Source organism: Prionailurus bengalensis, chromosome E1, assembly GCF_016509475.1.
Source record: "Prionailurus bengalensis isolate Pbe53 chromosome E1, Fcat_Pben_1.1_paternal_pri, whole genome shotgun sequence".
Taxonomy (NCBI): domain Eukaryota; kingdom Metazoa; phylum Chordata; class Mammalia; order Carnivora; family Felidae; genus Prionailurus; species Prionailurus bengalensis.
In genome coordinates, this window is record NC_057347.1 from 17,060,571 (window position 1) to 17,084,759 (window position 24,189).

Consider the following 24,189-nt stretch of genomic DNA (forward strand, 5'->3'; position numbering starts at 1 on the left):
TCAAACATTTGTAGTTATAATCCATTATTTTGCCAAATCTGTTGAGTTCTGTAACAATTATTTTTTGCATGTGAAATTACAGAATTTCTGTGTTCTTGTCCTAAATTATAGTTCCTGCTGCAATGACAGGACAGATAAAACAGTGTGGAAAAAACCCTGAGATGAACTCATTCATTTGTCAAATATCTATTGAACATCTAATGTGTGCTTGACACTATTTCCAATGTTGAGGATATAGTGCTGAGCAAAATAAAATCCTTGCTCTTCATTGAGCTTATATTCTGTCATAAGGAGATAACCACATTAAGTATACAAAGTAAGTAAATGTAATTTTAGTATATGATACATAAATATCCTGAAGGAAATAAAACAACAGGACAGAGTATGATTGGGATGGGTGAGAGGTGATCTATTTGGAGCTGTGACTTAAATAGCGGCAGAGCAGGAGAAATGTGTCCCAAGTAGAAAACAAAAAGCACAAAGACCCTGAGAAGGGGCCTAAAATATAGAAGAAACAAAAGAGACCAGTGCAGCCAGACCACAGTGAACAAAAGGGGAGATAGTGCAAAATTAGAGAAGCAATGTATTATCGGATGTTACAGGGCCTTGAAGTCTGAAGACTTCAGCTTTTATTTGTTCAGTACAAAGGGAAACCGTTGGAGAGTTTTAAGGAGGGAAGTGGCATTATGTGATATATATGTGTATTTTATATACGTAAAATCACTCTGGTTACTTTTTGGTAAGTGGATAGCAGTGGTGCAGAAGTGGTTGCAGACAGACCAGTTAAGAAATTTTTTGCTGATAGAATGTCTGGGATTTAGTTTCACTTCAGGGACCAGGTGAATAGAGTAAGGATGTAGAAGAAACAAAGATTGGCCTTCAGTTAAAACTGAAATGATGAGAACATGGGGGTTCATTATATTATGCCCTTAATTTTCCATAATAAAAAGCTAAAAAAAAAACCTTTAATAGTGGTCTAAATGAAAAATGGTGGTGCTATGGACATTGTCAAAGTGGTAATGGAGATGAGTGGGCAGATTCAAGATATATTTGAAAGTAAAACCCCTAGGTCTTACTGATGGATTAGGATACATGTTGTTGCAGGGAAAAAGAGAAACCAAGGATGACTGCTAAGTATTTGGCCCAAACAGTTTGGGTGGATGAGAATAGGGATCAGGTTTGCAGGGATGCAAGAGCTTTGTTTTGGCAATGCAAATTTGCGATGCCAGTTGGATTTCCAAGTGGAAATGTTGAGTAGGGAGTGTAATTCACAATACATTACCTAACTCTGCATAACATGCTTATAAGCAAACTTGGAACCCTCCATTCTGAATTTTGCCATTAGTGTTTTAAAAGTTCTATTAGACCTTTTCAGATTTGTGGGTAACGTTAAAAGTCTTAGTCTGTTGATATGAAATAGTTTGGATATATTTTGTTTTCTGTGGATATTCACTAGTAATTATATTACTGCTATCCTGAGTAGTAATTCTCCACCTCCGTTGAACTGTCATTTACATGAAGGATGGTGTTAACATGGCCAGCTCCATAGGTTAAACACATTTCCTGTGCCTTACTCCTTTCAGGCATATGGGAATACAAGTCTGTAAAAGTAAAATCTTGAGTAACACTTTAGTGTGGTGCATGTGTATTTTTTTTAAGTTTTTTTTTTTAAGTTTTTTTATTTACTTATTTTGAGAGAAAGAGAGCAGGGGAGGGGCAGAGAGAGGGAGAAAAGAAGGAGAAAATCCCAAGCAGGCTCCACACTGCCAGTGTGGAGCCCGATGTGAGGCTCGAACCCACGAACCATGAGATCATGACCTGAGCTGAAATCAAGAGTCAGACACTTAACTTACTGAACCACCCAGGCACCCCAGTGTAGGTGTATTTTAAACAAACAAACGAAAAATAATTTTTTTGGGCAAACTTTGAGCCTGTTAAAGTATTATACTTTACATCTGATTAGGACACTAATCAAACACGTATTGGTAATCATAGATCTAATAACAATACCTAATATTTGTTAAGGGTACCACTGTAAGAAACTGTATTTATATTGGCTCCTCATGACAGCTTTGTTTTTACAAATATGGAAATTTAGGGCCCCCAAAATTCACTCAGGTAAGAAGTAGCAGAGCCAGGATTTAAACCCAGGCAATCTGGCACCAGAGCCTTCACCCTCTTGTTTCCAGAACCTTCACTCTTAACTACTACCATGTAATATGTAGAGAATATCGTAAGTTATGTTCCAGAAAAATTGTCTAGAGTAGAAATGACTTTGCAAATAATCAAGGTCTCTTTTGATTTTATTTTTACTTCATCCCTTGAAATTGGGACTTTGGAAGATGGGAGAGAGGATAATCCCAAAATGGATCTCCATCATACTCTGATTTCCTTCCTTAAATAATTCGTTTTGTTTTGACTTTTTCCTGACAGCATCAGCGAGAGCTTTCTAACTGTCAAAGGTGCTGCCCTTTTTCTGCCACGGGGAAATGGCTCATCCACACCAAGAATCAGCCACAGACGCAACAAGCATGCAGGTAAAGTTCCATGTATACCATTCCTTTCTTGGTTTCTTAGCCTTTTGTTTTGTTCTACAAGGCTGACTACCCCATTCCCATTTCTCCAACAGTTTTGTGATAGTGAAAGAAAGAATTGTACTGTGCTATAATCACTTTTCCTTCATTCTCACTATTTTTCTGGCACTTAGCAGAATGCCTTATATATGTAGTAGGTATTCAGTAAATTTTTGTTGGACAAATACTAAGGTACAAATATACTTTAATGAATTTTTCTATGATTTAGCAATGTAGGTTCCCGGTAGAATATACCCAGTTTACTTACTGGCAGTACTTTTCACTGCTAACAAACCTGAACTTCCATATACCCAGCTCCCATAAGAAGCCTTACAGTGGGGATAGGGCTCCCTGACTTTTGCCTGACCTTCAAAGAAGCCATCTGGATCTTGGGGCCAGTAGCACTTAGAGTAGGGACTTAGGCCCACTATTGCCCAGAAATGGTTCTCCTCTACAAGTTCTCCATCCTAAAAATCCTTTCCTCAGGCTATTTGTCCTGATACAACAGAAGAAATCTTAATTTTTAAAAAGCCTCAGCTGCTTAACTCCATTGTAACATGAAACTTAAGTCACTCTTCATTGTTTATTCCTAACACTTTGTCTTCTCCCCACACTGGTTCTTTTTTTTTTTTTAAACACTTTTAGTGAGATATAATTCACATACCATATAATTCACTCTATTTACTCATTTAAAGTATACATTCAGTGATTTTTTTTTTCATATATACAGAGTTGTGCAACCATCGCTCTAATTTTAGAATGTTTTCATCACCCCCAAAAGAAACCCAGTTATCCATTAGCAGTCATTCCCTATATTCCCCACCTTCCCTGCCAATCCTAAACAACCACTGATCTACTTTCTCTATATATAGATCTGCCTGTTCTGGGTGTTCCATATAAGTGTAATTATATAAACGCTCTTTGGAGACAGGCTCCTTTCACTTAGCATGTTTTCAAGCGTCATTTATATTAATTTTTTTTAGTGCTTATTTATTTTTGAGAGGGAGAGACAGAGTGTGAGCAGGGGAGGGGCAGAGAGAGAGAGGGAGACACAGAATCCAAAGCAGACTGAGCTGTCAGCACAGAGCCCAAAATGGGGCTCAAACTCACAAACCATGAGATCATGACCTGAGCCAAAGTTGGATGCTTAACCGGACTGAGCCACCCAGGTGCCCAGGGGTCATTTACATTATACTGTGTATCACTACTTTATTCCTTTTTATGACCAAATAATATTCTAGTGTATGGATATACTATATTTTATTTTTCCATTCACCAGTTGATAGACAGTTGAGTTTCCATTTTGGGCTGTGATGAGTAATGCCGCTATGAATATATATGTATAAGCTCTTGTGTGGACATGTTTTAATTTCTCTTAGTTTTATACCTATGAGCCCATATTGGTTCTTACACATGAGACTTAGATTGTGTCTCTGGGTTTGAAATGTAGCAGAACAGACCTGGCCAAACATAATGACTCTGTTTTTTAATTTTGAAAGTTAAAAGATTCTGCAATAATGGAATTGGTCAGAAGCCAGCGCTGAAATTGGGGTGGGGTGGGAGTGAGGCAAGAAAACTATTCTTTAAGAAAAGGAAAGAAAAAGGAAAGTCTTTCAGACTTGCCGACCTTTATTTATTTATTTATTTATTTATTTATTTATTTATTTAATGTATTTATTTTGAAAGAGAGAGCATGAGAGGGACAGAGGGAGAGAAAGAGAGAATCTTAAGCAGGCTTCATGCCTGGTGCAGAACCTGACACAGGGCTCGATCCCATGACTGTGAGACCATGACCTAAGCCAAAGTCACGAGTCAGACACTTAACCAACTGAGCCACCTAGTTGCCCCAGACTTGCTGACCTTTTAGACAAATACCTGTTTGCTAACCTACTTTTTCCTTCTTCCCCCTCACCACTTCTTGCATATATCAGTATTTCATCTCATAGTTAAGAGTGGAGGTTAACCTGGAGGAAAATTTTGTATGCAGATTTCAAGATAATGTGAGAACATCAGAATCTTTAGACTCTTAAAAAAGAGACAGATCTGGATGGGCACGAATGAAGTTTTTTGTTCTCTGATTGTCATTATTTATAACAGTACGTTATCGGGGCTCCTAGGTGGCTCAGTCGGTTAAGCGTCCAACTTCGGCTCAGGTCATGATCTCACGGTTCGTGAGTTCGAGCCCTGCGTCAGGCTCTGTGCTGACAGCTCAGAGCCTGGAGCCTGTTTCAGATTCTGTGCCTCCCTCTCTCTCTCTGACCCTCCCCCGTTCATGCTGTCTCTGTCTCAAAAATAAATAAACGTTAAAAAAAAAAATTAAAAAAAAAAACAGTATGTTATCTAATTATCTTCTACTAGCGAAAGCCTCAGGTTTTCTAATACTTTAATACAAAAAAATTTCAACTTAGTTTTATAGAATGTATAGGAACAAGTATGTTTTCAAATACTGATTGGCCGTGTTAAAGTACCTAATAATAAGTTCAGTGGAATATTTATTTCTTGGGATCTGCTATATTTAATGAGAACTCTTATTTTAATATCAGCCACTAATATGGAAATCATTAACTATTGATATTATTTTATGGGAAATCTAAAAATCTTCTTAGGTTAAATGCAACAGAAGATTTACAGGAATAAGAATGGCAAAATGGCTAGCTTTTTTTAAAGTTAGGGATAATTCTAACCTCAGTCACACACCTCATTTTCAGGATTCCTTCCTTGCTACCTTCAGTGTGCCTGAGAGCACAGCCAGTGCTGTCTGTGCCCGGACATATATCACGGTTGCTCTTTTCAGCACCCACTGCAGTACGGAACAGAGGTTGCTCTCAAGTGCACTTTCCGTTGGACAGACACAAAGCAAATTTTAATATAGTACAGGCTAAAAGTAAATGTATAGAGATGCAGTCTGCCATTCTGTCTTTTCACTTAAAAAGAAGTTAATCATATTAAGACATTCACTTAATTTCTAATTACAGTCCTTGAGTGACCCAGAACTTTCTTTTACACAGGTTATTAAGGTAGAAGGAATCCTCTCTGTTGACATTACAATGAGGAATAATTATTGTTTTGTTTTACCAATTTAACCAGGTGATCTCCAACAGCATCTCCAAGCAATGTTCATATTACTGCGCCCAGAAGACAACATCAGGCTGGTAAGTTAGTGTTATCATTACTAAAACTCTTCCTCAAAAGACTTTCTAAGATAGCAAACATTAAACAGTCATTTTTATGTACCAGCAGAGTGCTGGGAACTATGTGGAACAAAAAAAAGAATAACATGTCTGCACTATCAGCAAGCTTAGAATATAATTGGGGATAGGAGTTAAGGTGAAATGATGCAAAATAATTTGATGAGTCAGAGCTGTTGATAAGCACCAGTTTGTGAGTTATTGACCATAACAACTGAATTTCAGAAGAAAGAATACTTGGAGACTTGGCTTAGTTAGAAAGGTTTTTATGTAGGGGTGCCTAGGTGGTTCAGTTGGTTAAGTGTCTAACTCTTGATTTCGGCTCAGGCCATGATCTCATGGTTGTAAGATCAAGCCCCACATCAGGCTCTGTGCTGGGCGTGGAGCCTGCTTGGGATTTTCTCTCTCTCCTCTCTCTGCCCCTTCCCTGGCTGTGCTTGCTCTCACTCACTCTCTCGCTCACTCTCTCTCTTGCTCACTCTCAAATAATTAAACATTAAAAAAAGAGGGGGCGGTTACATATACAGTAAAGCTTGAGCTGGGTCTTGAACGATGATGGATTTACATTAGCAGAAAAGAAGACAGTCCTTCTAGATGAGGACATGACAAAGCAAAAGCACACGTGTTAAGAAGGGACAAGGAGAGAGTAAAAGGACCAGGGATTTGTGCTGGTCTCTGAGTCAGGAGACCTGGGCTTCGGCTGTTACTAAGCATGTGATGTGGGACAAGTTACTTAGCTTGTTTGAGTCCATCTCCTTTCTGCCTCTCACAGTTAAGAGGACCAAGTAGACGTGAACGCTTATTGCTGCCTAAATCTGGGGATTATTGTTACTATAAGGAAGATAAGATACCAGAAAAAAGGCAGGCAAATAGGACCTTAATGCTGCATACTAGAGGTCTCAAACTGGCAGATATGTTTTGTTTGGACCACAGGGGTAGTGTTTCTGACTCCAAGCCAGAATTTTAAAGTTGAATGATTTCACATAAAAATCAATACTTGAAACTTGTCCTCAAAAATCTAAAAATCTGGCAACACTGGAACCTTATTCTCACGTGACAAAACTTGCTAGACCTGGAGGAGCAGGCATTGGTATGGCCCAGGCTCTTAATTTACCGTAATCCCCACATATCCTGTGGTCTTCTAGACACTGAAGCCAGGTGTCTCCATTTGTCATCATATCTTCACTGTTTTCTTGTAGTGTAGAACTTTAATTCAAGTAGGAAAACAAAAATGGGATGAGTATGTGTCTTTAAGAAAAGTGAAGAGCATTTTTACCCATTTAGTTTTCATGTGGCCTCCTTCTCTCATTTACATTCCCTATCTGACTGTCTAGATTAATACTTGGAGGTAGTACCTCAGTAAGCAGTAATGAAACATTACAGGGTTCTGAGCAAGGAATTCGATGGAACAGCTATAGTATTTGAGAGGGGTGCCTGGCTGGCTCAGTCAGTAAAGCATCTGACTCTTGATCTCTGGGTTTTGAGTTTGAGCCCTACATTGGGTGTAGAGATTACATCTAAGAGAGAGAGAGAGAGAGAGAGAGAGAGAGAGAGAGATTCCTCAGAATCTAATACAGAATAGTGAGAGGAGGAAGCCATTTAAGTCATGGGGGACCACTAAGCAGTTATTGCAGTAATCCAAGCATGTGATGATGGGCCTTTCTAGTTTGGGTGGTAACTTGGAAAGTGGGTTTCTACTGGCACGTTCAGTTCAAATAGTTGATCTCTGCTGTCTGAACAGGGAGAGAGATAATAAGTAGAATACAAGAGTAAATGGAAAATTGATGATCAGATCTCTGAACTCTATAGTGATTAACTGATTTTTCATTCACTTATTTGTTCTGTGTTTAAATTAGGTCATTTTGTCCTCTCAGATGCTACCTCTGTCACCTTCTTAAAATGACCACCAATTTTTTGAGAAACTTCCTTTGAAATTTAAAGAATATGAAATAAATCCTTACATCATTATTTTATATCCTAATCTGAAAATCACATCATACACTTATGTAAATCCTGTCTATATTTTTATATACTTCTATCTTAACACTTATTTATAATTGAAGAAAGTGGGTTACAGCTCTTACAGCAAAAATGCTCTAAAGCAGGGGCACCTGGGTGGCTCCGTCAGTTAAGCGTCCAACCCCGGCTCAGGTCATGGTCTCATGGTTTGTGAGTTCGAGCCCTATGTCAGGCTTGTGCTGATGGCTCGGAGCCTGGAGCCTGCTTCGGATTCTGTGTTTCCTTCTGTCTCTGCCCCTGCCCGATTTGTGCTCTGTCTCTCTCTATCAAAAATAAATAAATGTAAAAAATTTTTTTAAATGCTTGAAAGCAGATACTCAAACCTTGGAGCCCATCAGAATCACCTGCAAAGCTTTGTTGAACTGCCATTTGCTGGACTCCACCCACATTGTTTGATTTGGGAAGGGGTAGGCAGTGATAATTTGCATTTTTAACAAGTTTTCGAGTGATGTTGATGCTGCTGATCCAGGAGTCACACTTTGAGAACACCTCCTCTAGAACCCATAATAATGGTCACTTGCGCGTACTAGATGTCCATTAGATATATTTGTTTATAGTTTCCAAAACTTGTGTGATTTTTAGAGCTAAAGTTGAGGTCATCACTTACTTTATCTTTTTCTCTTTGATAACCTTCTGGAGTTTAGAATGTACCTCTAAATGTTAAAATAATTTTAACCACAGGAGAGCATTAAGGAAGCAGTTAGGAAGGCAGAGTTGGCAATTAACTGTTTTTCTTCCCCTGCTAAAATGTGCAACTTCAGCTGCTTTACATTTATAAAATACAAATTCAGAAAATGTAACTGATGCCTCTGAATTAATTCAGTTTAAATGACCAGCCATTTTACAGTTGTTTTGAATTGTTACAAACACATAGTCATTATGTTTCAGATTATTGAGTGAGTCATCTTCAAGAAAATGAGTGAATACATTGTGTGACTTTGGACAAATTAGCACTTTTCTAACTGAAAGGAGCATTTGTAGACTCAAAGCAAGGCCTTTTGTTTTGAGTTAAATTTGGAATGCTAAAATTCTCATCCTGGGACTTGTACATAAGGTTAAAAGTTTGATAGTCAACTGAAAGCCCTGCCTTTATTTTTTCAGTAACCAAACAACAAATAGAGGCACCAAATCCCACATTTTGCTTTAGCATTGAAAATAAGACTGAACCAGTTTTTCCTTCAGGGAAGCTCTGCATTCCAAATACAGTCTCAAGCATTAACTTCAGTACTTAGGAAAACTGTAGCTGATAAAATAAAGACAGTGGGTTTTTTGGTATTCTTGCACATTATCAAAGACCCATTTAACATAAAATGGACTGGAGCAGGGGGTACCTGGGGGGCTCAGTTAAGTATCTGCCTTGGGCTTAAGTTGTGATCTCACATTTGTGGGTTCAAGCCCCACATCAGGCTCTGTGCCGACAGCTCAGAGCCTGGAGCCTGCTTCGGATTCCGTGTCTCCTCCTCTCTCTACCCCTCTCCTGCTCACACTCTGTGTGTCTCTCTGTCAATAATAAATAAGCGTTAAAAAAAAAAAACAAAAAACAACAGACTGGGAAATAAAAAACTTTCTTAACATTTGAAGTAAGTTCAATGTTCTTTACTAGAGGTAAGGTGCTCATAAGATACAGGGAGATGTTTTTTAGTACTTTCACTTTGTAGAAGAGTTTAAGAAAAGAAGGAGTTTTTTGGTTTTGGTTTTTATAGTTCATTGATAGTTGCTCAAAATGAAAATGGGTTTATTTTTTCTAAATACAAAAGTTTTAAAAATCATACAAACAGAAAGGTATAAGGAAGAAAGTAAAAATCACTTTGTATCTTACACTCTGAAAAAACAATTCTTAGTAATTTGGATAAGCATCCTTCCAGTCTTATGTGTATATATATAAAAGTATGTGTCAGATTCTCTGACTCTGCTCTTGCTGAAGTGGATCAATGATAAAAATAGCCAAATCTGAGTATCAGAAAACCTACAAGTCTCCCTGATGTGTGATCTTGGTTTCAGCTTAGGTCATGATCTCACAGTTTGTGAGTTTGAGCCCCGAGTCAGGCTCTGCACTGGCAACACGGAGCCTGCTTGGGATTCATTCGTTCTCATTCTCTCTCTCTCTCTCTCTCTCTCTCTCTCTCTCTCTCTGCCCCGCCCCTCCCCTGCTCATGCGGTCTCTCTCTCTTTCTCAAAGTAAATACATTTGAAAAAAAAGTGACAGTGAATAACTGACAACTTGCTCATGGATGAAGGAAATTAGGGGAAATGTGTGTATATGAAAGGCTAATCAGTTTTGAGCAATGAAAAGGTTTTACTACTGATCTTTATAACTATGAAGGTTTCGGGGGGCCTGGGTGGCTCAGTCAGCTTAAGCATCTGACTCATGATCTCACGATTCATGAGTTCGAGCCCTGCATCAGGCTCCATGCTGACAGTATGAAGCCTGCTTGGGATTCTCTCTCTCCCCACCTATCTCTGCCCCTCCCTTGTGTGCGTGCTCTCTCTCTCTCTCTCTGTCTCTCAAAATAAATAAAAGAAAGAAAACTATTAAAAAACCAAACAAACAAACAATGAAGGCTTCTTACACTTGATCTGAGCTTAGAATTGAAAGGAAAAGAGAGGGGTGCCTGGGTGGCTCAGTTGGTTAAGTATCTCACTTCAGCTCAGGTCATGATCTCATGGTTTGTGAGTTGGAGCCCCGCAGCAGGCTCTGTGCTAACATCTTGGAGCCTGGAGCCTGCTTCGGAGTCTGTGTCTCCCTCTCTCTCTGCCCCTCCCCCTCTTGCACTCTGTCTCCCTCTCTCAAAAATAAATAAACATTAAAAAATAATAATAATAAAAGGGGAAAAGAGTATATGTCAAAGCACCTTTTTTTTTTTTTTTTTTTACAAAAATGAGATAAGGGGCTCCTTGGGTGGCTCACTCAGTCAAGCATCCAACTCTTGATTTCAGCTCAGGTCGTGATCTCAGTTTGTGAGATTGAGCCCTGCATTGGGCTCTGTGTTGTCAGTGCCAAGCCTGCTTGGGATTCTCTCTCTGCCCCTTCTCTGCTTGCGTTCTTTCTCTCTCAAAATCAATAAATAAACATTTTTAAAGATGAAATAGAAAAAATATAAATGCTGTCTTATAACCTGCTTTCTTCACACTTTATTATGGATATCTTTCTGTGTCAGCAAATAAATCTGTTTTTAATGGCTACAAAGAATATAATACATAGATTTTTTTAATTGAAGAATTTCATAGAGATAGACTGAAGGAATAAAATCCTGAGACTCCCTCAAGCTCTGTTTCTTTTGAAAACAATGTTCTTTAGTTTATTAGTATCCCATCTGAAGTCTATTTTAATTTTATATATTGACTTTGCTTTGTTCTTTTGGCTAGAATTTAATATTTACATACTTTTGAAACCTTTCTCTCTGATGGATTGGGTGAGCTGCCTGTCTAGACATTGGGACTTTATAATGTGGCTTCCTTGAGGATAAACATTGCATGCAGTGGCATGATGTAAGACTCTTAGTAAAAAGAAATTAAAGGCAAAGGTGCAATATAAGCTTAAGGAATAGTATTTCTTGATGTTGGATGATACTGAGGACAGAAGTTATTTTACCAGGTGGTGTTTGTGAACTACTTATAATGAGATTAAAAATTTTAATTAGTTACTGAGAGAAATTTTAACATCATTCTTTGATAGATGAGCTTTGCAAACAGGTTGAGTTCTTATCTCTCAGAAATAAAGCAGAGGCAGGTGACTTCTCAGACCTACCCCAGTCCTCAGATTGCTGAATCCAGTTCACCTGAAACTTGTAACAAGATTTCAACTTTAGGCAATAAATGGAGTTTCTTGGAATAATTTTCTCAGTTGCTATTATTGCCAAGTTTCGAAATTTAAAATACTGTTTTGGCTGGACAATTAGAATAAATTTCAGTGGTAGTCTTTTCAGTGAGAACTTTAGTTGATCAAATGCATCTGAATTGTTGTCTTATCCTAGTCATCTATTCCATGTAAATGTTGGAAACTAAGGAAATGTGGGAATTACTGCCGATTCCAATATTAAGGAATTATGTAAAAAAGTGCCATTTTAAATTACATTTCTCTGATTAACTTGTTGGGTTAAATTAGATTATTAGATTTTGTCAATCTTCTTCCCAACAGAAGAATATGAAATAAACTTCAAACCCAGGTGGGTATTGGGTTTTTCTTTATGCTGTGGCTCTTAAATTTTTAATTCCATAACCTAGAATCTTGAACTTTGAAAGGAAATTTAAAACCTTGCATTGCAGTTTTTTCTATAAAAGCTTTCATCTCAACCTTCTTGAGTATATAAGTGTTAATGGCTTCTGACTTCCTGATTAAAGCACCACTTCCTTTTAGTAAGAATTAGTTGGGGCACCTGGCTGGCGCAGTCGATAGAGCATGCAACCCTTGGTCTCAGGGTTGTAAGTTTGAACCCCACATTGGGTGTAGAGATTGCCTAAAAGTAGATCTCAAAAAAATAAAAAACAAACAAACAAAAACGTATTAGCAATTACACAGGTACTCTCTAGAGGTCCGAGGTCAAACCCTAAGGCCTCTAAGTGCCTTTCTGCCATCTAAAAAGCCTAGAATTGAAGAAATCTGAGATGTACCTATTACTTAATCCTAAATCAGTATAAAATGGGAAATCAGCATTTCCCATTAGGTTTGGGGTCTGATGTTATGATTATATTAATAAGCAAGGGAAGGCCAAATGTTTGAAATGCTCTTGATGTTATGAATAAATAAACCCCTCACATTTACAAAAGAGAACTAATGGGGCACCTGGGTTGCTCAGTTGGTTAGGCGTCCGTCTTCAGCTCAGGTCATGACCTTGTTTCTTGTGGGTTTGAGCCCCTTGTCGGGCTCTGTGCTGACAACTCAGAGCCTGGAGCCTGCTTTAGTTTCTGTGCCTCCCTCCCTCCCCAGCCTGTGTGTTTTCTCTCTCTCTCTCTCTCTCTGTCTCTTTCAAAAAATAAACATTAAAAAAAAATTTTTTTAAGACAACTAATGTTTACCCTGAATATCCCAAAGAAACTCTTGCTGCCCACCTGCTAACTTAGTCTCATAACTTGTATGATAGGTAATGTTTGTGGAGGTTATTTGTTTTTTCCTTTTATTTGTTTCAGCTTAGCCACTGGTTGGTGTAGAAGCTGTGGATACATTTCAGGAGCACAGTTCAGTTGTTCCCATTCTGTATGTATTTGAGCCTTGACAGAGGATGAAAGAGCCTCTAACATATTCAGGAAACTGAACAGTTAGCTCAGAGCTTGCCAAGGCAAGCCCAAGTTTAGGTATGTAATAATATGTGAGCTCTTGTTCATAAAAAATTCTAGTTTACCTGTTCCTGGTTTCTGATTAGTTTAATATTCTGTGTTGTGTTCCTAGAATCAGAGTGTTGATGCTGCCTTCCAGTCTCCTCATGTGCATTTACTCCTATCAATAGCTATATGTGTATAATGCTCGTTTGGCCCAGCTCTCTGTTAGACCTTTGTCCATTTAAGTATTAGTTCTTAGCTTCTCACAAATGAATTTGATTTGAAATGCCCTGTTGCTTTGTGGAACATAAAGTTAGCAGTACAGCTCTCTCAACCTTGCATACTTGGAATCAGAATGGTGGACGTTACATTCTTGTTGTATCAGCTCTTATTAGAAACAAGCTTTAATATGGCCACTTTTGCCATTTGTGCTTCCCTAACTTTTCCTAGTTGTATCGGATTAGAGACAAAAAAATAGCCAATGGCAGTGAGTCTTACCTCTCTCTGCCTTGCTAAATGGCTCACTTACGCTGTGTGACTGCATTTCTTTTTCTCTTTGCATGGCTACTTTTGGATTAGTGACAGAATTGAGGGAAAGGAAACTCCAAGAGAAGCACTGAAAGAATCCCAAATAGAAATTTCTGTCAAATTTCTGACAGATATCTTGAGCTAGTTGATGGGATTGGAACTCTGTGTCTCTTATGAGATAAGGAAAGATAAGGAATGGTGGGTATTTTATACAGAGTAAATTGCCTCCAGTGCAGTTTCCTGGTTTTTTATTAAAACAGATAAAGAGAAGAGCAGACTAGACTGTGCACTCTGCAAGGGCAAGGACGGTATCTTTCTTCTACCATTGAATCTTCAGCACTTGGCTCTGATTATATATGCAGTAAATGTACAATAATATTTGAATGGATGTTAACTGGAAGCCATTTTTTTCATCTTGTTTCCCACCCCACCCCCACATTTTTTTCTTTCTTTGTTGGAATTTTTATTTTTTAAGCTTCAACTCTGTGCCCAACATGGGGTTTGAACTCATGACCCTGAGATCTAGAGTCACATGCTCTACTGACTGAGCCAGCCAGGCCTCCATCTTTATTGGAAAATTTTGTTAAATTGCTTTATTGAGGCATAATTGATCTTCAAAAAGTTGTGCATATTTAATATGTACAGCTGGGTGAGTTTGGAGATAAGTATACATCCATGAAACCATCACCACAATCTATGCCATAAACATCTCTATCATTTCCCAAAGCCTCCCCCAACCCTCTTTATTATAATAATTGTTATTATTTATTGTTATAACATAAGATGTGCCCTCTTTTTTTTTTTTTAACATTTATTTATTTTTGAGACAGAGAGAGACAGAGCATGAACGGGGGAGGGTCAGAGAGAGAGGGAGACACAGAATCCGAAACAGGCTCCAGGCTCTGAGCTGTCAGCACGGAGCCCGATGCAGGGCTCAAACTCACAGACTGTGAGATCATGACCTGAGCCGTAGTCGGATGCTCAACTGACTGAGCCACCCAGGCGCCCCAAGAAGTGCCCTCTTAACAAAAATTTTAATGGCCTTTTTTTTTTTTTAGCAGTTTTAGGAAAATTGAACAGAAGGTAGAGATTTCCCGTATATTCTCTGTCTCCATTCTTTCATAGCCTGCCCCATTTGTTACAATTGATGGACCTACATTGATTGACACATCATTATTACTCAAAGTCAAAGGTTACCTTAGGGTTCAGTCTTGGTGTTATACATTCTGTGTGTTTTGACAAATGTGTAATGACATGTATCCATCACTTTGGTATCCTACAGAGTAGTTTCATGGCTCTAAAAACTTCTGTACTCCCCTACACTCTGGCAACTACATATCTTTTTACTGACTCCATAGTTTTGCCCTTTACAGAATGTCATATAGTTCGAATCATATAATATGTAGCCTCTTTAGATTGACTCCTCACACAAAGTAATATGCATTTAAGATTCCTCCATGTCTTTTCATGACTTTATAGCTCATTTCTTTTTAGTGCTGAATAATATTCCATTGTCTGCACGTATTTAGTTTATTCACCTACTGAAGGACATCTTGGTTGCTTCTCATTGTTGGAACATTTTAAAGTAAAACTTGGACACCATGTCATTTTACTCTAGATACTTAAGAAAAAAGCATAACCACAGTGCCATTATCACACTAACAGTAAATCCTTAATATCATTTAATATCCTGTCCATATTCAAATTTTTGGAAGGCCCTTTTAAAGTACTATAGGGGCGCCTGGGTGGCTCAGTCGGTTAAGCGTCCAACTTCAGCTCAGGTCACGATCTCACGGTCTGTGGGTTCGAGCCCCACATCGGGCTCTAGGCTGATGGCTCAGAGCCTGGAGCCTGCTTCCGATTCTGTGTCTCCTCTCTGCCCCTCCCCCATTCATGCTCTGTCTCTCTCTGTCTCAAAAATAAAAATGTTAAAAAAGAAAGAATTTTTTAAAAATAAAAATAAAGTACTATAAACAAGCAATAAATAAAATTTTTGACAAAAAAAATAATATAAGCCTCTGAAAAAGCAATGTTTTTATCACTAAAACTAAAGAAGGAAATCTCATAGTGTATGATCTTTCAATTGAGTACACACACTCCTCTTATATATTAATAGCTTGCTTTGTATTGAAATTGTTTCTGCAACTTGAATCTGTGAGTCCGGTGCTCACATTCATACAACTCACATTTCCCTCTTCGATCTTTAGAACATGCCCTGGTAGTTGTTATTATAAATGCTAGTAGCAAATATTTATAGAGCTTTTACTCTATGCCAAGCACTGTGTTTTACATGCATTATTTCATGTGATTCTTATGATCCAATGGGGGTAGGTATTATTATATCTCCCTCCAATTAATTTAGTAACTTACTGAAGGTTTCATAGTTAATACATGAGCTGGGATGTGAATTTAAGTCTTCCTGAGCATGCTGTAAGATGCTGATATAAAAAAGGTTGAATGATCTACAACTAACCTTCTAAATTTCCTAACATATCTGTTGTCTGTTATCTTCCAGGCTGTAAGACTAGAAAGTACTTACCAGAATAGAACACGCTATATGGTAGTGGTTTCAACTAATGGTAGACAAGACACTGAAGAAAGCATCGTCCTAGGAATGGATTTCTCTTCTAATGACAGGTACGGTACCCCAAAAGGGAGGATGAGAAGACTCCTTTTTAAATAACCTATTCCGGTTGCCTTTTGAGTTATTACAAAAACATCTTTTGCCAATTCTATTCTTAAAGGTCAATGCCTAAAACTAGGGAGCACAAAAGTTATCTTAGCCATACAATTTTGAAGGATGAAAATGATTAGTGAATGTCTTTGATTGTGTTCCTAATTTATCACCTATTCCTCACCTTCCTCTACCCTTAGGTGGTAATGAATATAAAGCAAATGATTTAAACTTCAATCTCCAGGAATAAAAAGCTACCTTTTCTTTGTAGTTAACTTTATTTTAAGCAGTAATGATTCACATTGCTGATTCTAGGGCACATACCCTTTAATATAGTGCACCAGTGGGTCTTGGGTTCAAAGAGAGCCCACTTTAACTGCAATCTCTTCTATTTATTCTTGGCCTTACACCTTGCTTTTACCAAATGTTTTACTTCCTTTTTCCTGCTTCTGAGGTAGAAGGGCAGGGTTGGGAGGAATTGATTCTTTAAACTCAGAACAGAACCTTTTATAATCTTGCACCTTTGGCTTTAGCAGTACTTTGCATCCTATATTTAAAGATACCATACACCACTCAGAACCTGGCTCTTTTGTGTCCGTAAGGTTTATTGCTTTCCTTTTTTATTTTCCCACTTCTTCTGGAGAAACCTTGAGAAGACTGTGGAATGTGGCTAAGCAGATCTTTGCACTCCAGATAATAAGCCTCAGGAAATCCTGCCAGATGTCTCAAAGCATTGACTTCCTGGTTCAGGACTAGAATGGAACTGTGGAGTAGCTGGCAGTGTGATCCGGGCCTGGGAGAATTTAGCCACAAAGAGAAGACAGGGAGTGATTCTAATTGTCCTGATGTTGGGAAGAAAAAAATCACATTTGTCATTAGGTTTCCCAAACAAGTGTTTACCTACACTTGTACAGTCAACCTGAAAGTTATTTGTGGTTTCACGAGGCCAGAGTTGTTACCTTGTATAACTCTTACAGCCTTTAATTGTATGCTCTGAAATTACACAGGTTTATAAACCACATTTCGGTTTTCTCCTGCATGGATTTAACCTCTGGCATTAGCTAAGCAATAGACCTTTCAGAAAGTAAGCATTTATCCTTTTAACTACCTACCTTGCCTACATCACTAGTATTTTAAGACCTCTGATTTGGACTTTTCTCTCTCTAGATCTGCGCTGTCCCATACAGTAGCCACTAACCACTTTGTGACCATTTAAATAAGTTAAAATTAAACAAAATTTAAATGTCAGTCCCTCAGTCACAACTAGCCACATTTCAAGTACTTTGGCTATATGTGGCTAGTGGCTGCCATATTGGACAGTACATGTACAGAACATTTCCATTGTGGCAGAAAGTTCAGTTGGGCAGTGCTACTCTGTATCTTATTTCCTTTGGTTCTTCCTGATTCTTCTCTTAGAAACCCCATAAAACAGGAACTGGGATTGCGTGGAAACTTATACTTGAGTCTTCCCCTAGGGATACAAGGCAACAACTTCAGATTCTCCTGACTCAGCATGTGAGAAATGAGCTGTGTAATCTTATCTCTTTTACTTTGTTCCAAATGTTCCCAGAAATCCTAAAGAATGCTTATTAATATGGGTGCCCAATAATTTATCCTCAGTGAATTTCATCTGTCTTCAGTAATGGTCCTGCCTGAATCACATCTAACAAAAGAATATTTTATGGAAGATAGAATGTGATGTGAAAAGCTATAGAAACTAGTTTTCATTCTGTTTGGTAACCTCAGTACTATGAATTCCCATCTTCTGTTTGATTAATCTCCTTGGATAATAAAAAAAAGTGCTGCCCACTTCAGAATACTGGCACTCAGGTAATCTAGTATCATTTCCAGCTCAACTGCTGTTGAAGGAATTTGTATCATTTTATATCAGAGAATATAAAAAGTTCATGTTTCAAAATAGCACTAAACCAAAGTAGAACCCAGATTGTTTATGACAGACATATCTTCCCAAATAGTTCCCAAGATATGATATGCCAATTCATTTAGCCTGTTTACAAGTTCTTTGAGTATTGTGTTATATTTTAAGGAAGACATTTTTATTTAATATGAAATTTATTGTCAAACTGGTTTCCATACAACACCCAGTGCTCATCCCAAAAGGTGCCTTCCTCAATGCCCATCACCCACCCACCCCTCCCTCCCATCCCCCATCAACCCTCAGTTTATTCTCAGTTTTTAAGAGTCTCTTATGGTTTGGCTCTCTCCCTCTCTTTTTTTTTTTCCTTCCCCTCCCCCATGGTCTTCTGTTAAGTTTCTCAGGATCCACATAAGAGTGAAAACATAACAAATATTTAATATACAGGTAACCTGGGTTTCCAAATTCCATTGAATATATTTCAAATTATAAAATAATAGAGCTTTTTGGTGTCATTTTGTAGTTTTTCTTTGAACCCCCAACACCTTGAAATGTCTGGTACAAATAGGCACTCAATAAATATTTGTTGAATGGGATGAGTACTAAAATAAGTACCTATACTCTAAAGGAGAAAAATCTCATGAAACTCAAGGTAAACTAGATAAAAAATACTAGGTGTGCCTAATCCAGGCCTGTCTTTCCTATCATGTGAAAAAGCTATTTCTTAATGTAAAGGAGGCTGGCCTGAATATAAGCTGAAAATGTGATGTTTGATTCCTACATTATCACTGCCTCTTGTCCAGAGTTTAACTGGTGTTTGATCACAAGCTCATATATCACACTCTTTTAGACCTCTGCATCTTCTTCTGTAGTTACTTAATGTCAAGATTTGTCACTAGGCTATAAACGTTTTGTGCTTATACCCAAACTATACTTGTTGCTGAGAACCTGGCTAGGCACTCACTTCAAAAAGAAAAAGAAAAGAAGGAAAAAGGAACTACTCTGAAAATAACCCCACTCCATCTGAGGACACCATTTTCTTTTTTTTTTTTTTTTTTTTTTTTAAATTTTTTTTTTTTCAACGTTTATTTATTTTTGGGACAGAGAGAGACAGAGCATGAACGGGGGAGGGGCAGAGAGAGAGGGAGACACAGAATTGGAAACAGGCTCCAGGCTCCGAGCCATTAGCCCAGAGCCCGACGCGGGGCTCGAACTCACGGACCGCAAGATCGTGACCTGGCTGAAGTCGGACGCTTAACCGACTGCGCCACCCAGGCGCCCCTGAGGACACCATTTTCAAAACAAGTTTTACTTGTGCTCATCTCATCTTCTCAATGAAAAGATTGGTAGAGTTGTCTTCCTCCCCCCTGGACTCTAGCATGATAGCTGTGTGTCTGGAGTTCAGGCCCAGCCTTCCAATGTGGATAAGCTGTTGCAATCTTGATTTGACTCTCCTGAACTCTGGAATCATTAGTGGAGGGAGCATTGAGTAACACAGACCAGCAAGCACAGTGCAAAGCATTAGACACAGCCCACCTAGGGAATGGCCTTGGTCAGCCCTGCACTGACTCCCAACAGTCAAAGCTTGATATTCTTCATGTTGTTTTCACTGCATCTTCGTGATGTTTCCTGTCTCTCCATGCCCCCACTTTCAGTTGTATTAGAACACTCACCAAAAATTCATACTCAACATTTGTTTTATGTGACTATTCATATGTATTGTTTTACTTTAAATATTTAAAATATTTATGATAACTCTATGAAAGTAGATTTTGTTACCTGCATTTTAAGATGAAGGAATTAAGACTGAGAGAGGGTAAATAACTTACCAAAAAGAATTGAAATACCGAAGGAGATCAAATCCAGATATTTTGATACAGTGTAAGTGTTTTGTTATGTTTTGGTACCGTGATACACATTTTTAGTGTGTTATTTAATCTTCAAAAGAAGGTGTTTTTGGTTTTATAGATGAGAAAACTGGAGCACAAAGCAATTAAATAATTTGCCTAAAATTATACAGTTAGTGCCAGAATCTAGGTTCCAGAGCCCATGTGACTCCAGAGCCCATGCTCTCAACCATAGTTTGCTGTTCTGCCTCCCATGTGTACGGTTCCTTCTACTATACCATGCTGCTCTTCTAGATACATTGGCAGGGAGAGGGCGTCAAAGCCTTTGGGAGACTGGATGGAAGGGGAAATTGGCTTATGGCAACCTTAAAGAGAGAAAGTGGCAGAGGTCCAGGGAAGACTACAGAGAAATGGTGCGATAGAGACACAATTGAGAACCCATGGCTTGCTTGCTTGCTTTCTTTCTTTCTTTCTTTCTTTCTTTCTTTTTTTAATTTTTTCTTTTTTTACATTTTATTTTTTTGAGAGAGAGAGACAGAGAGACAGAGCACAAGTGGGGGAGAGGCAGAGAGAGAGGGAGACACAGAATCCGAAGCGGGCTCCAGGCCCTCAGCTGTCAGCACAGAGCCCAACATGGGGCTCAAACTCACAAACTGTGAGATCATGACCTGAGCCAGAGTCGGATACTTGGCCAACTGGGCCACCCAGGCACCCCGAGAACCTATGGCTTTCTATCCCAGCCTATTCCCTTAACTTAAAGCTAATTTCCTCCCTGAGTTAATATGTGACTTAAATAGGATTTCAGTATACTAGGGCTGTCCTTTTGTTGGTTTGTTAACATTCCTATTCGCTCTGCATTTCAACAGCACTGGTCTAGTTCATTGCACTGTCACCAGGCTCTGTTTTATTTAAGTTGTATTGTGTCTATTTTTTCTCTCTAACTTGATCACAAACCATTAACAATTACTTTTTTACATATTTTAATTCCTTTTCTCTTTTAGGCAATTGAATGTGTTCTGATGTTTAGTAAATCTACATAAACTTCAGAATTAAATTTGAGCAAATTATATATTCAGAGGTCTTCAGCAACCAGCAGTAGTTCTTGGCATTAGAAAAAATTTTGGAGGGTGCCTGAGTGGCTCAGTCAGTTAAGCATCCAGCTTCAGCTCAGGTCATGATCTCAAATTTCATGGGTTCGAGCCCCTTGTCAGGCTCTATACTCACAGGTCAGAGCCTGGAGCCTGCTTCAGATTCATTCTCTCTCTCTCTCTCTCTCTCTCTCTCTCTCTCTCTGCCCCCCCCCCCAAAAAATAAATATTAAAAGAAATTTTTTTGTTGTTGTGTTAGGTGCTGTGACTTTGGGGTGAAACCTGCCAATCACAAGTCAGCATGTGGATTTTTAGACAGTGGCCACTTTCGAGATTGCAATACAAGTTGCTCAGTCAATAAGTTTTCTTTGTTAAATATGTAAGGACCTAACTAACCACCTGTTTGATACAGCTCCAGAGCACATGCATTAGGTTGATAGTAATATGATAGAAATTCCTCCACTCCTAACACGCCAGAATTTAGAGCTGAGGGGCTTTATCCTTTGTGTTGAAAGAGTTAATAAAGAACTGCTTCCTAGAATAATAGGCATTATTAACCTGTGGACTGTTTCTTGTCTTGCAGTAGCACTTGTACCATGGGCTTAGTCCTGCCTCTCTGGAGTGACACCCTAATTCATTTGGATGGTGATGGGTAAGAGCTTTCCCTTTTTATTCTCCTACAGAAAGCCAAGGGATGGGTTCCATCTTAGTGCCCATTCATTCAGCTGAATGGGAGGCCCAGTGTGCCCAAGTGAACTGTCATGTCAGCAACTCAGTGAGTCCTTTTAAACTTCTGTTTTGTAAAGTGGAGTAAAAATACAACTTGCCAGGGCCTCTCACTTCTGTTCTAGCCTAGGCTGGCTACGGTAAGAATCCAAACAAAGAAAAACTAGTTTGTTGGCTCACTCTTTCATCTGAGCATGTGGGACTGTTGCAATGCTCTCCCAGAGGATGATATGTTCTGTTTCAAATAACCTCTTGCTGCCTCTGCCAGCTGTCAGCCTACAGTATAACCCCTTTCCTGTGCCAATTCCTTCCAGTGACCCTCCACCCCCACCTCCTGGTGTTTTTAGAATGTGTCCCCAAGAGACCAAGATGTTTGCTCCAGTTTATAAAACCCAGGTCAGGTTTGCTAAGAACCCACAAGACTTCCAAATAGAAATATACAGCAGAACAGTTTGTCTGTAGCTACAGCTGGGAAACTATATGTAATTTCCTAACTCCATTGTGGGAGTCCATTCGTTTTGCTTGGTAGATAAAATCAGACAATTTGTTGAAGCTTTTCAGTCAAGCTTTTCAAGTCAAGTTAACTATACTCCAGTTAACTTCTACATGAACCTGGTGATTTCTTCTACCAAGCCAGCAGTTGTGAGCCTGGGAAATGACCTCAAAAACTCAAAACTGAAATAACCTACTCTCATTTGTGGATTTTTGTCTCATTTTTTTCCTTAGTGGGTTCAGTGTATCAACGGATAACAGAGTGCACATATTCAAACCTGTATCTGTACAGGCAATGTGGTAAGAGGACTTTTAATGTCTCTATGAAAGTTTTTAAATATAGTATTAGGGCAATATTTTGTGACTAGTAGTATTTGAAATAGCACAGTTCTCTATGAAAATGCTATATGATCTGTTTGTGTGTTTAAGATTTTGTGTGATCTGTTCGTGTGGTCCTCATAGTTAAAGATGACCTAAGAGTTCAGTTTTCAAATTATCATAGTGGAAGGCCTTAAGCATTGGTAAACAAGTAAAATTCAGAGATGTTCTTAGACTCTGGAAGACACTCAATGGATTAGATTGCCAATTGGAACAGAGTTTTACAGGGACACATTGACTTAAGTTAGTAACAGTCTAGAGCCAAATCTACAACATTGCAGTACTACAATGCATTAGTGTTGAATTTCTTAAGGTAATCAGGGATACTATTGATGGAGTTATAGGTAGATAAGTTTCCATTTAAATTGCTGGTGACTGCAAGACTGCATAATACAAATAAAGCCTACACATTATAGTTGTCAATAACCATCAGCTGGTGTACTGATGCTTTGGAGCTACTTAACTATGTGTCAGACAGTGTGCTTTATGTGGATTATATCTAGTCATCACACCAACTCCCCAAAATAATATTAGTGGCTCCTTTTTATGGATGAGAAAACTGAGGTTTTGGGAAGGTTATATAACTGGCCTGAGAGTATCTCTTCTATTTAGACAGAATCGATTCTTACTTATTCTCGATTATGTAGAAAAATGATCTCATATAACTAGGGAATGGTGTGACTCTAAGATTTAGTCTGTCCCCGAGTTCAGGGATTTGAATTTTAGTTTCTCATTCAGCTGCCTGTTCTGTAGTAGAAGTCCCCCTGAGGAACAGAATGGACAGAATGAAAGCCAACAGGAAATAAAGGAGCCTGAAAAAAGATTCCAGAGAGCTCATTTGCCCCTGAATAACAGGATTGATAGACTCAAGGTGGATAAAACAGAGTCAAATGAGCTTAAGAGTCACCATTTCATGCAGTAATTGAGGTAGAACAGAGTTACGTGTTTAAGCCAGATTTTTAGATTTAGGGCACATTTCACAGATAAATCTCTCACGGAAAACTTACCTTCTCTGACGAAGGCTCCTTTAAAGGCAATTGACCTATATCTGTTCCTAGGTCCCAAGTAAAACCAAACAGTGTAAGTCCCAAAAATGACAGTGTTTTTAGTTATATTTTGAAAAGGAGTGCAAAGCAGTCTTAATTCATAAGAGTGAAGATTCAAGTAATAACCTAGTTCAATCTGGGATGTTCTAAAGCAAATTGACTAGTCCTACTTCTGTTAGCTCATTGTAGAATAAAGTTTTCGGTGTACCACATGGGGAGTAGTGAACTGAAAGTCACAGGAAAAAAAAAAAAAAGATGTATGGATCAAAGCAGCATTTAGACCAGGTGTTTCCTTCATAGAGAAGATGGTTACTGCAGCCTCCCAATCCTGTATGCAGCTAAAATAACTGAGGTGGCTAATAAGCCTTGAGTGTATTTTAGGGCACTTGCCCCAGACACTTGTGGCATATGCTTTTGAAGCACATGTTTCCTGGATAAAGAAAACATGTGTTGAATATCCTGTACATTGCACTCAGCTGGCCCTTACCTTCCAATCTA

The 24,189-nt window shown here is 38.5% G+C and overlaps 1 protein-coding gene and 1 non-coding gene across 6 annotated transcripts in view; both read left to right on the plus strand.

Annotated features, from left to right (window-relative positions):
• The window catches only part of SSH2 (slingshot protein phosphatase 2), a 248,661-nt gene that overhangs the window by 180,255 nt on the left and 44,217 nt on the right, over positions 1-24,189 (plus strand). For 2 of the 5 annotated variants that reach the window (XM_043585556.1, XM_043585554.1), the window contains 5 exons: positions 2,434-2,537; positions 5,661-5,725; positions 16,080-16,201; positions 21,633-21,701; positions 22,502-22,567. In XM_043585556.1, coding sequence (XP_043441491.1) covers positions 2,434-2,537; positions 5,661-5,725; positions 16,080-16,201; positions 21,633-21,701; positions 22,502-22,567 — 426 coding nt within the window. Of the gene's footprint in view, positions 1-2,433; positions 2,538-5,660; positions 5,726-16,079; positions 16,202-21,632; positions 21,702-22,501; positions 22,569-24,189 lie in introns of all 5 variants that reach the window. The other 3 variants (XM_043585557.1, XM_043585555.1, XM_043585558.1) reach the window with 2 other exon arrangements.
• On the plus strand, positions 9,707-9,787 carry LOC122486234. The gene has a single exon (XR_006298083.1). It is a non-coding gene; the product is annotated as a small nucleolar RNA U2-19 (small nucleolar RNA).